The sequence below is a fragment of the Lipotes vexillifer genome, unplaced genomic scaffold, assembly GCF_000442215.2.
Source record: "Lipotes vexillifer unplaced genomic scaffold, Lipotes_vexillifer_v1.1 scaffold1466, whole genome shotgun sequence".
NCBI lineage: Eukaryota > Metazoa > Chordata > Mammalia > Artiodactyla > Lipotidae > Lipotes > Lipotes vexillifer.
The window spans coordinates 112,503-124,972 of record NW_006796989.1 but is presented as its reverse complement, the minus strand read 5'-3'; the positions used below and the strand labels follow the sequence as shown (position 1 = coordinate 124,972).

Genomic DNA, 12,470 nt, shown 5'->3' with positions numbered 1-12,470 from the left:
ATCATTAGTCATCAGGGAGATGCGAATCAAAGCCACCATGTGATACTACATCATATCTAGTAGGGTGGCCAAAGTAAAGATGACAGAAAATCACCTGTGTTGGTGATGATGTGGCGGCAGTGAAACCTCCTGTACCACTGGTGGGTTTGTGAAATGGTGCAACTGCCTTGGAAGACAGCCTGCCAGCTCTTCAAGAGGCTAAACGTAGAGTGACTGACAGTAACTCAGCAGTGTCACTCCTAGGAATACCCGAGAGAATTAAATCCGCGTCCACACAAAAACTGGTGCACAAATGTTCACAGCTGCATTATCTTTAATAGCCCCAAAGTGGGAGAAGACCCAGATGTACCAGATAAAATGTGGTATATTCATACAGTTGAATATTACTTGGCAATAAAAAGGTATGAATAAATGATACATGCTGCAACATGGATGAACCCAGGAAAAAACATTGTGCGAAGTGAACAAAGCAGTCACCAAAGACCACGTATCTTATGCTTCTATTATATGTGATGTCCAAAGTAGGCCATAGAGGACAGAAAGTAGATTAGTGGTCACCCAAGCCTGGCGTAGAGGGAGGAGAGGGGGCCAGAGGGACACACAGGGATTACTAAGGGCTGTGGGTCTTCCTTTGGGGGTGACGAAAATGTTCTAAAAGTGACTGTGGTAATGGTTACACAGCTCTGTGAGTATACTAAAAACAATTGAATAGTGTACGTTAAATGGGTAGATTGAATGGTACGTGAATTGTATGTCATGAAACCTTTTTTTTTAATCTTAATTATGAAAATAAATGGATTGCATTTGGCATTTTAGTTGAAGATTCTTTCTCATTCTTAACTTAAGTCTAAATTAGTGTAATGGTAAAACAATGGGTGGAAGCTTGTTGTAAACAGGATATTTGCAGTCTCAAAATATATCCAAACAGACTATTATTACAAAGAGAAAAAGTGGCAAAGAAAAAAATGATACTAGTTGGTAGATCTAGGTGAAGGGTATATGAGAGTTCATTAAATTATTCTTGTCACTTTTCTGTAAGTTTGAAAGTTCTTAAAAATTAAAACATTTTAAAAATTGGAGAACCTGAATTATGTATATTTCTAAAATCTATTGATACCAGGTTAAGTGTCACCAGTATTGGCCAGAACCCACAGGAAGTTCATCCTATGGGTGCTACCAAGTCACCTGCCACTCAGAAGAAGGAAACACTGCATATGTCTTCAGGAAGATGACACTGTTTAACCAGGAGGTACGAAGGCAGGGGGTCTGTTGGTTAGAGCTGTTTTGTTTAAGGTAGAGGCTTTGACAGATGAAAATGTTTTTAGTCTGAGTCCTAGTTACTAAGAAATATTTAAAAATTGCTGAACTGTTTGCTTCATTGGGATACTTCAGAATCTTATGAAATGTATTCTCCTACTATAATATTTCCAATTTCTGTAGGTAAATACGAATGATCAGTGAAAAAATAGTCTAGTAAATAATACTTATTACTATTAATATTGTACTCTTCCTATTCATAAAAATTATACCAGGGGTGTTGGCTATAGATTTTTTCCTCCACGTTTTATCGGTAAGGTATTGGAGTCCATCTGTAGAAATGGAAAGAACAATTGAAAGCTATCACATTATTCCCCTTTTTTAAGAGTGGAAGAGAGCAGTTTCACAGTCTTCTCAGTATCAAGGAGGAAAAGATGGTAGGCAGGACCTTCTGACCTCAGACAGATTATAGCTTTCAAATTGTTAGTTTTTCTTACTGCTGCCTGGGTCAGTCCACCGTGGTTTCCAGATCAAAGCCAGAGTGGAAACCGACGAGGAAACGACGGCTCAGTAACCCAGCTGGGAGATGTGTGGAGGGCAGCACGTGCCTGTCCTGTTAAGCTGCCAGAGCCTGGACCAGCCACCTTGGGCAGAGGGGCGGTAGGGGCTTTCTGCTGAAGGCAGAAAGAAGTGATGCTAGAGAAGAGCAGACAGCACAGCATCCACGGCCAAGCCTTTGGAGACGAGACCACGTCTCCCCTGGTCCCATGCGCAGGCCGCCGCCACCGCACTCCTCCCCGAGGGTGATTACAGGAGTCCAGTGAGACAGGACCTTACTGACCAGAAAGGGAAGGAGCGCCACGTTGTGCTGAAGGAACCTGGCACTGGATAAAGCTAAAGTTACAAGAAAGTAAAGTTTTCAAAATGTTACGGGCTAGAGATAGGAGAATGAATTTAGGGTTTGGGCGTGGACACTGTATATAGCTCGTGGTTGTATGACAAGGCAAGCCAATAAGCTGGTTCTTCACTTTCCTCAGTAGACATGACAGATGAGCTTGTAGAGGGTTGCATCAGATGATATGTGTATCCCATCATTCTCCACCGGCAGATTATCCATGGCAGTTGTATATATTTTAGTGGCTTTTCTTTGCAACGCTGAGTACCTCAGAACTATGCTAAGACACAAATTAGTTTCTAACACTGGAGCCAATTATAATTGGGAAAATTAACTTGCTACCATCAGTACATACATACATGGGTAGATAGATGAATAGACAGATAAATGCTACCTCAAAACTTAATAAAATATGATTTTACCTTACCCATTCTTGTAGCGTATTGGTACCGTTAAGTTCTTTTGTTAACAATAATAGTCAAAGGTAATCTGTGCTAGATACCTTCAATTCATCTGAAAAATTAGTTATCACATTAAACTGAGGTCTCTTTGGGAATTCTTCTCTCTTGATTACCTTACTTTCACATTCTTTTCTGGAAGCTCCATCTAATGTAAATGATAGTAACCAGATTTCATAGTGTTGAATGACTATAGCTACCAAGTATTGAGCATATGATTCCAAACAGCTGTGATTGGGTGCTTTGCAGGTCCTCTCACTGAATCCTTTTAACATAAGACTATCCCTCTGAGGTGTAGATGTCATTTCATTTTTCAGTTGGAGAAAGTAAGGCTCTGAATTAGCATCTTAATTGGCAAAGTTGACATTTGAGCCAAAATGTATAAATTCAGTACCTTACTTTCTTCATTATACCAACTTTTGGCTCCCCCAAAAGAATTAAGTCCTGATTGATTTTGTGTTTTTATGCTCTCCAGTTTTTAACCTACATTTATTCTGAGATCTTATTTTTCCTGATTTCCATAATTTCACTTGCACTTACAATAAGTATTAGCCCAACTTTGTTCATTAAAAAAAAAATTTTTTTTTTAACCTTACTTTTTGCTCACCTAACAATTCTTTAGTTTTCTTTTAAACATTTCTCTGGGATCTTAATCTGTTTTTGCCTTGATTACTTGATTATCATCCTAAAAATACTCTACAAATACAGAAATTGAGTTGTAAGAAGAGTAATAATCCAAGTGACTGATACTTAAATGGGTACAGCTGTTTCTGTAAAATGGTTTCTTTCCTTTTCCTTGAACTTTTGGGTTTTATTGAGTTTATACATTACTTTTTTGGCAGGGGGGAATGAGAGTGGTTTCTTTTGCTTTTCTTTTGTTTTTTAAAAAATTTATTTATTTATTTTTGGCTGTGTCGGGTCTTCGTTGCTGCGCGCGGGCTTTCTCTAGGTGCAACAAGGAGGGGCTACTCTTCGTTGCAGTGCACGGGCTTCTTTTGCTGCGGAGCATGGGCTCTAGGCGCACGGGCTTCAGTAGTTGTGGCTCGTGGGCTCTAGAGCGCAGGCTCAGTAGTTGTGGCACACGCGCTTAGTTGCTCCACGGCATGTGGGATCTTCCCGGACCAGGGCTCGAGCCCACGTCCCCTGCATTGGCAAGCGGATTCTTAACCACTGCGCCACCAGGGAAGTCCATTGCTTTTCTCCTAAAATTAAAGTGACATGAATATTTGTTTATATTTTAAGGATTATTTCTAAGTCAGGTGCATAATTTTTCATTATACGTAGAAAAATGAGAGTCGTCAGCTCACTCAGATCCAGTATATAGCCTGGCCCGACCATGGGGTCCCTGACGATTCAAGCGACTTTCTGGATTTTGTTTGCCATGTACGAAATAAGAGGGATGGCAAGGAAGAACCTATTGTTGTTCATTGCAGGTATTTTATTTTCTGTCTATTATGATTTGAGTAACTGACTAGATGTGTCATTTTTAAAAGGGAGTATGTATTGTATTTTGTCCTTCAGTTACGGTTGTCACTCTGATAGATCTCGAAGCTAGGCTCTGAAGGTAGAAGGTAAATGGGTATGTTTTAACAGAGGACAGCAGTTTGTCTTCTTCATAGTTATGTCCTAAAGTTAATGGTTTCATAGATTTGATGAAATACAGCATTGCAGGAGCTAGGTTGCATCCTGAGGTTTGGATTTCCCGCTCCTGGCCCCTCCTAGGACGTTTGGTGAGCATCTCACCTCCTTGGAGTGGCGCTGCCCAACCCTCTCAAGAGGGACCACTTCCAAGAGCCCCAGTGAATGGCGGCTCACACCCTCCTTCCTTTCACACTGAGCCCTTCTGCCCTCAAGAGACCAGATACAATGCTACAGCCTTGCAGAGATTAGGAGCCAGAAGTTATTTTCTCCTTATCCAAGTGGTTTATTCAGAGGATGTATTAAGGTATCTCTTTATCCTTAAACTTTCCAGCCCTTTTTTTTTTTTTTTGCTGTACGCGGGCCTCTCACTGTTGTGGCCTCTCCCGTTGCGGAGCACAGGCTCCGGACGCACAGACTCAGCGGCCATGGCTCAGGGGCCCAGCCGCTCCGCGGCCTGTGGGATCTTCCCGGACCGGGGCACGAACCCGTGTCCCCTGCATCGGCAGGCGGACTCTCAACCACTGCGCCACCAGGGAAGCCCTCCAGCACTTTTTAAGAGCAAACTTTCAAATCATCAAAACACACTGTAGACCAAATATTGGAGAGGCAAAATGGCAGGAATGGTGGACACGTTTGGCTATTTCATATCCTTAATTCCCAAGAGCTACTTTATCCACATTCACAGAGTACTTCACAAAGTTGTTCTTAACTATGTCAATGGTGAAGTTTAATGAAAATTAAATTTGGTTTTAAAAATTGATTTTTGAGTGTGTAAAATAGTTGTCTTTTGTACATTTGTTAATGATTTATTATTGTAATCCTCTTATTTTGCATTTTAAAGCTGTTTCTCCAATAAGCTTCTATACCTTGTTCAGATTTTAAAAACTGAAGTGTAACTTTTAAAATTGTATATTTGCAACTAACAGTGGGGGAGGGGTGGTTACAGACCATTTAATCTGTATTAAGTGAATTTTTTTTTTGGTTTCCAAAATAGTTTCCAGTTGGCTTGCTACTTTTATTAATATAAAACATTAAAATCAAAATTGTTCTTCTACTGTAATATGATTCAGTACAAAAGGCACAAGAAGTGTAACAGAATTATATCAGACCTTGCCCCATATTTGTCTTTTTTAGTGCTGGGATTGGAAGAACCGGGGTTCTTATTACCATGGAAACAGCCATGTGTCTCATTGAATGCAATCAGCCAGTATATCCACTAGATATTGTGAGAACAATGAGAGACCAACGAGCCATGATGATCCAAACTCCTGTAAGTACTACATGCCTCATGTATGAGTGTGCATTCTCAACGTGATGGGTTTTGTTATCAGTATATCTTTCAAACCATACTTTTCTCTTTTTAATTCTCTGCCAGGAGCTAATAACCCTAGCACAAGGACCAGCAAATACTGCCAATAAACCAAACTCGCCACTTGTGTTTATAAATAAAGTTTTATTGGAAACAGCCAGTCATTTGTTTACATGTTGTCTATGGCTGCTTTCACATTACAGTAGCAGAGTTGAGAAGTTGCAGCAGCCACCATGTGATTGCAAAAACGAAAGGATTTGCTATCTGGTCTTTTACAGAAAACGTTTGCCAACACCACCCTATCATGCTAGTTCTGAACTGCCTAAACAGGTGCAGAGGAGGAACGTGCCCTGGGTTACTTAGTCAGATGGAGTGCTGAGAACGATAGTGTCCCTAGACTGGAGAATCTTGATAGACCTGTTTTCAGTGAAACAGCTGTGGGGAAATTGCCTTTCTTTTTTACATAAGAGCTTAAATTGCAACAACAAAAATCATGGACATTAAGCTACTAACTTACTATATTCTATACTGACTCTGAATTATGTTCCAAGATTCAAAAGAGGAATCATGGAATTTTAGAGTTAACGCTAAGATTATTTTTTATATTAAGCCATTGTGAAATGTTAGCACTGTTGGTGGCATTAAGGTTACTGAAGTGAACTGACCTATGTGGTAAGTGCCTGTCAGTTTTTTAGCTTTTAATTATGGAAAATTTCAAACATACACAAAAGCAGACAATATAATGTAATCAACACTGTACTGCATACTCAGCCCCAACACTGGCTGTGGTGTTTCCTTCATACTGCCACCTGTTGTCTCCACATTTGAAGCAAACCCTACACATCGTATTGTTTTGTCCATACATATTTTAGTGTGTCTCTCTAAAAGATAAGGAGTGTTTTTTTCTTCTAAACAAAACCACAACACCATTATCACACCAAAGTATAATTAACAGTAATTCCCTAATATTAGCAATAGCCAGTATTCAGATTTCCAGTTGTCTCATATAAATCATGTCTTTTTAAACTTTAGAACAGCTTTATATAATTCACATGCCATAAAATTCACCCTTTTTAACAAGTGTACATTTCACTGTTTTTTTTTTTTATATCAGAGTTTGGCAACCATAATTGCTATCTAATTTTAGCATATTTTCATCACCCCAAGAAGACATCCTGTACCCATTTTGCCCTGTTACCTTCCCCAAGCTTCCCCCAACCTAGCCGTAGGCAACCATTAGTCTACTTTCTGTCTCTGTAGGTTTGCCTATTCTGACTTTTCATGTGAATGGGATCATATAATTTGATCTTTCATAAATAATTGGCTTCTTTTAATTAGCATAATATTAAAAGGTATATACATTCTATAGCATATATCAGTACTTCATTCCTTATTCATGGAATAGATACACATTCATCTGTTGATGGAAATTTACATTGTTTCCACTTTTTGACTATTATGAATAATGATGCCATAAGCATTTGTGTATATGTTTTTGTTTATAAATGTTTTCATTTCTCTTGGGTATATACCCAGGAGTGGAATTGCTGGGTCATATGGTAACTCTGTTTAACCTTTTGAGGAACTGTCAAGACTGTTTTCCTAAGCAACTGCGCCATTTTGCAGTCCCCTGGCAATGTGTGAGGGTTCCATTTTCTCCACATCATTGTCATCACTTGTCATTATCTTTTATTTTAGCCTTCCTAATGAATATAAAGTGGTATCTTGTGGTTTTGATTTGCATTTCCATAATAACTAACAATATCAAGCATCTTTTCATGTGGCCATTTATTTGTATACCTTCTTTCGAGGACTGTCCAAATCTTTTGCCTGTTTTTCAATTTGTTTTTTTTGTTTTATTGTTGAATTGTAAGAGTTCTTTATATTTTCTAAAAACAAGTCTCTTCTCATAGTTCTGTGGTTTGCAAATGTTTTCGTTTATGCTATTCTTTCACTTTCTTAAGTCATTTGAAGCACAAAAGTTTTTAATTTTTTTTTTTTTTTTTTTTTTTTTTTTTTACTGATGAGAGAATTATACAGAAGAATGCTTTTAACAAATTTATCATTGCACATCAGGCTGTAGGCATAAACAAATGTTAGCCAGCTCATCATCATGAACAGCAGTTAGCAGGCTCAGCGGCCATGGCTCACGGGCCCAGCCGCTCCGCGGCATGTGGGATCCTCCTGAAACGGGGCACGAACCCGCGTCTCCTGCATCGGCAGGCGGACTCTCAAGCACTGCGCCACCAGGGAAGCCCAAAAGTTTTTAATTTTGATTACATCCAGTTTTGTTTGTTTTGTTTTTAATCACATACACTTTTGGTGTCATAGCTAAGAAATCATTGCGTAACTTAAGGTCACAAAGATTTATTCCTGTTTTTTCTTCCAAGAGTTTTATAGTTTAGCTGTCACATTTAAATGTCAGATCCGTTTTGAGTTCATATCTGCATGTGGTGTGAGGTAGGGGTCTACCTTCATTCTTCTGCATGTGTATCTCCAGTTGTCTCAGCCCCATTTGTTGAAAAGACTGTTCTTTCCCCATGAATTGTCTCTGGGTCCCTTGACTGCAAATGTAAAGGTTTATTTCTGGACTTTCAGTTGTATTCCATTGATTTATATGTCTGTTCTTATGTTAATACCACACTGTCTTGATTACTATAAATTGGTAATAAAATTTGAAGTCAGGAAATCTGTATCTTGCAACCCTGTTCTTTTTCAAGACTGTTTTGGCTACTCTGGGTCCCTTGCATTTCCATATGAGTTTTAGAATCAGTTTGTCCTCTGCAAAAAAAGCAAGACAGGGATTGCATTAAATCTGTAGATCATTTTGGGGAGTGTTGCCATCTTAATGATATTCCGTCTTCAAAAGCATGAACACAAAATGTCTTTCCATTTATTTATGTCTTCATTAATTTCCTTCAACAGTGTTTTGTATTGCACAGTCTTATCATTCTTTTGTTAAATGTATTCTTAAGGTTTTTTTAGTCTTTTTGGTCTTATTGTAAGTGTACTTGTTTTCTTGATTACATTTTAGGACTATTCATTGCTTGGATATACAAATAAAACTGATTTTGCATATTGATCATGTATCCTGCAACCTTGCTAAAGTCATTTATTAACTCTAATAATTTTCTGTATGCATGAAAGTAGATTCCTTAGGATGGATCCTCCATATACAGATCATGTCATTTGCAAATAGAGATGGTTTACTTCCTCCTTTCCAGTATAGATGCCTTGGTTTTCTTTTCATCTTTTCTGGCCCTGGCCAGAATCTCCAGTACAGTGTTAAATAGAAGTGGTGAAACCAGACATCCTTGTCTTGTTCCTGGTCTTAAGGGACAGTTTTCTGTTTTTCACCACTAAGTACTATAAGGTTAGCATGGATTTTTCATTAATGCCTTTTATCAAGTTCAGAAAGTTCCCTCCGTTACTAGTTTGTTTAGTGTTCTCATGATGAAAGGGTGTTCAGTTTTGTCAAGTGCTTTTTCTGTATCTGAGATGATCATGTAGTTTGTGTCTTTTATTCTATTAACATAATGTATTAGATTGATCGATTTTGGGGTGTTAAACTAACCTTGCATTCCTGAGATAAATCTTACTTAGACATGGTGTTTAATTCTTTTTATATGTTGCCTGACTTGATTTGCTAGTATTTTCTTGAGGTTTCTATATCTATATCCACACAAAATAGATTTTTTACTTTTAATTGTAGCAAAATACAAAACATAAAATTTACCATCTCGACCATTTTTAAGTGTACAGTTTGGCAGTATTAAGTATATTCACACTGTTGTATAACCAGTCTGTAGAACTTTTTAATCTTGCAAAACTCTATAGCCATTAAATCCATTTTTCTCTCCCCCAGCCCCCGGCACCCACCATTCTATTTTCTGTTGCTGTGAATTTGACTGCTCCAGATACATCCTATAAGTGGAATCACACAGTTTTTGTCTTTTGTGACTGGCTTATTTCACTGAGCATAATGTCCTCAAGAGTCACCCATGTTGTAGCATGTGTCAGAATTTCCTTTCTTTTTAAGGCTGAAAAAAATACTTCCTTGTGTTTATATACCACATTTTTCTTATCCTTTCATCTGTTGATGGGCATTTGGTTTATTCCCACATTTAGGTTATTGTTGAATAATGTTGCTGTGAACATGGATGTATAAATATCTCTTTTCGACAGTGCTTTCAATCTTTTCAGATATATATCCACAAGTCAGATTGCTGGATCATATCATACGTAATGAGTTTTTGTTTCTATTCTCAGTTTGTGTAACGTCAGGATTCGAATATGGCCCACACATTTTGACTGGTCTGTGTGTCTCCTAAACCTCTTTTAATCTGTGTCTTCCTCCTGTGTCTCTCTTCTTTCTTCTTGCAGTTTATTTGATGAACAACACAGGTTGTTTGTGTTACTTGTTCTCCCATAGTCTGGATTTTGCTGATTGTGTTCCCAAGATGGTGTTCTCTGTCTTTTCCAGAACTGGTAAATGGATCTGTAGGTTGCAGCAGCTTCCTTCAGAGGGTACATGATGTCTGTGTCTTCCTTTTTGTGATGTTAGCAGCCTTGGGTGATCAGTGTCTGCATCATTAATTCATTGGGCTTGCAAAATGACAATGTTCTATCATTCCTTTGTTATTTATTAGTTGGAATACTTCTTTAAAGAGAAACTTCTCATCTGCTGTTTGGTTAACCAGTGGTACAGTCTGTATAGGAAAGACAAGATTAACACTTGATGCTTTCCCTTTATTTATAAGTTTTCAATATAATGAGTTGGTTCATTGGCCTCTCCAGGGTTGGTTCGTTCCCATTTCCTTGGGGCCAGTTCTCGGAATTGTGGCAGCTTATGTCATGGCTACAGCCTGGTCATCGTGTAGTTCACTTCTTCCACCTGGCGGAGGTTTCAGTATCTATAAGACAGCTCACAGGATACGGCTCAGAATATTATCTACAGCCCTTGACGAGGAACTAAAGGTCCTTGACTCTGCTTAATGAATTATCCAGTCGCCTTTGACTGTTTTCCATTGTTTCTGCATTTTCTCATTTCTCTGATTAAAGTTACTCTTCGGCTAAAATTTTTCCACAGACAAAAGGCAGGCTGAGGACATGGGGGGCATAGACCATAGGGCCCTGCTCTGTTTCAGGGCTTCCAATACAGACTCAGACCACAGTGTTTTCACTTACCATTTTCTGCTTATATCTTTGTCCCTTTTCTTCTTTAACAAGAATGCTGGTTCTCTACAATACCAGAAATGAAAGACTTAGCATATCCCGAGTCCTCATTTGTTTTATTCCACATTACCCAACAGCCGTCTCAGAATAACAAAACTAAGACTACCAACAGTATCGTTACCAAAAAGAATTTTCAATTCTTTCCACAGTTCTTTTTGCTTTGGGATATATATTCTACAGAGATACAGTTAAATTACTGTTTCAAAGTCCTTTGAAATAGCTCCTCTGTATGTGGTTATGCCATCAACTAGATACATACATTGATATGTTTTATATTTTCAATTTATAGAGGCTTTTAAAATGAATGTTTTAATTATGGAGTATCTTTACATGGTTCCAAAGTAAAATCTATAAAAGAAGGAAGTATATTCTCTATCTCTCTCCTTCACCCTGTTCACTCCTTTCCTTATAGGAAGCCATTTTTTTTATGATTTATCCTTCCCTTGCTTTTTTCTTAACATACATTTTGTGATAGTACATATTTGTATTCCCCCCCTTTCTCTTATAAAGATAATATATTGTATGCACTTTTCTCTGCCTTGCTTTTTTTACTTAACAAAATATCCTGGAATCAGTCTGTGGCAGTCTGTAGACTTCTTTTCCTTTCCCCCCCATTTCATAGTACCACACTTTGAGGATGTACCAGATTACTCACCCAGTCCCTTACTGATGACGATTTGAATTGTTTCTACTTTTTTGTCATAAGTAATTCCGCAGTGAATAGCCTCATTTCTGAATAAATATTTTAATTTCTTTTTCTAGTTTGTCTTCTGGATAGATTCCTAGAAGTGGAATTGCTGGGTCAATAGGTAAATCAATGTAATTTTGTCAGATGAGGCCAACTGTCCATCCATAGGGATTGTGGTATTTTAACATTCCTACTAGCAATGTATGAGAGGGTTTTGCCGACAGAATATGCTGTCAAACTTTGTTTGCCAGTCTCTTCGTGAAAAGTGGTATCTCTGTGCAGTTTTACTTTGTATTTCTTGTATAAGCAAGCCAAGTGAGATGTTTATCTTTGTTTGTTTTCTAGTTTTCCTGATCAATTCTATTTTTTTATATTTTATTTTTCAGAGTCAATACAGATTTGTATGTGAAGCTATTTTGAAAGTTTATGAAGAAGGAATTGTTAAACCTTCAACGACATCATCAAATAAATAAGAAAGCAAAGGTCTGGGATATGTGTTGGAAAACTGCTTTCCATTATATTCACTGTGCCATAAAACTGCTTGCAGGAAATGGCATCTAAACAGACAAAAAAAAAAAAAATGAAGAACTAACAAAAACTGAAAACTTCAGCACTGTTGCACTTTATGTTTCAAAAAAGAGTCACTCTCTCAAAATCTGTCATTCATGTGTTTGAAGACTCATGCTTTGCTCCAAACAAATAGTGAATAACTGAGTATGTTCAGGGTAATTTATGAAATCTTGTGGTGGTGCCATGCAGTCCCCTTCTGGTAGAATTGCCACAAACAAGGCTCAGAATTCTCATCATCTCTGTTGTACACCTGTATCTTGAAAGCAAAAAGAAGTCAACATCAGGAGTCAGCTCTGGTGTTTCCCAGTGATTCATGTTCTTACTATACTGGTTACCAGATGTTACTTTTTAAATGTTAGCAATATCATTCTCAATATTAGCCAATACACTGCCTATGGATGCAGCACATCTTTCCCT

General features: G+C 38.0%; 1 protein-coding gene across 1 annotated transcript in view; it reads left to right on the top strand.

Annotated features, from left to right (window-relative positions):
* PTPN4 (protein tyrosine phosphatase non-receptor type 4) overlaps nucleotides 1-12,349 on the top strand; it is a 143,848-nt gene extending 131,499 nt beyond the window's left edge. The window contains exons 23-26 of the mRNA XM_007469135.1: nucleotides 1,121-1,249; nucleotides 3,895-4,043; nucleotides 5,386-5,521; nucleotides 11,870-12,349. Of these exons, the coding sequence (XP_007469197.1) occupies nucleotides 1,121-1,249; nucleotides 3,895-4,043; nucleotides 5,386-5,521; nucleotides 11,870-11,956 (501 nt within the window). The 3' untranslated portion in view covers nucleotides 11,957-12,349. The remainder of the gene's footprint in view (nucleotides 1-1,120; nucleotides 1,250-3,894; nucleotides 4,044-5,385; nucleotides 5,522-11,869) is intronic.
* Nucleotides 12,350-12,470: the final 121 nt, after the last annotated feature.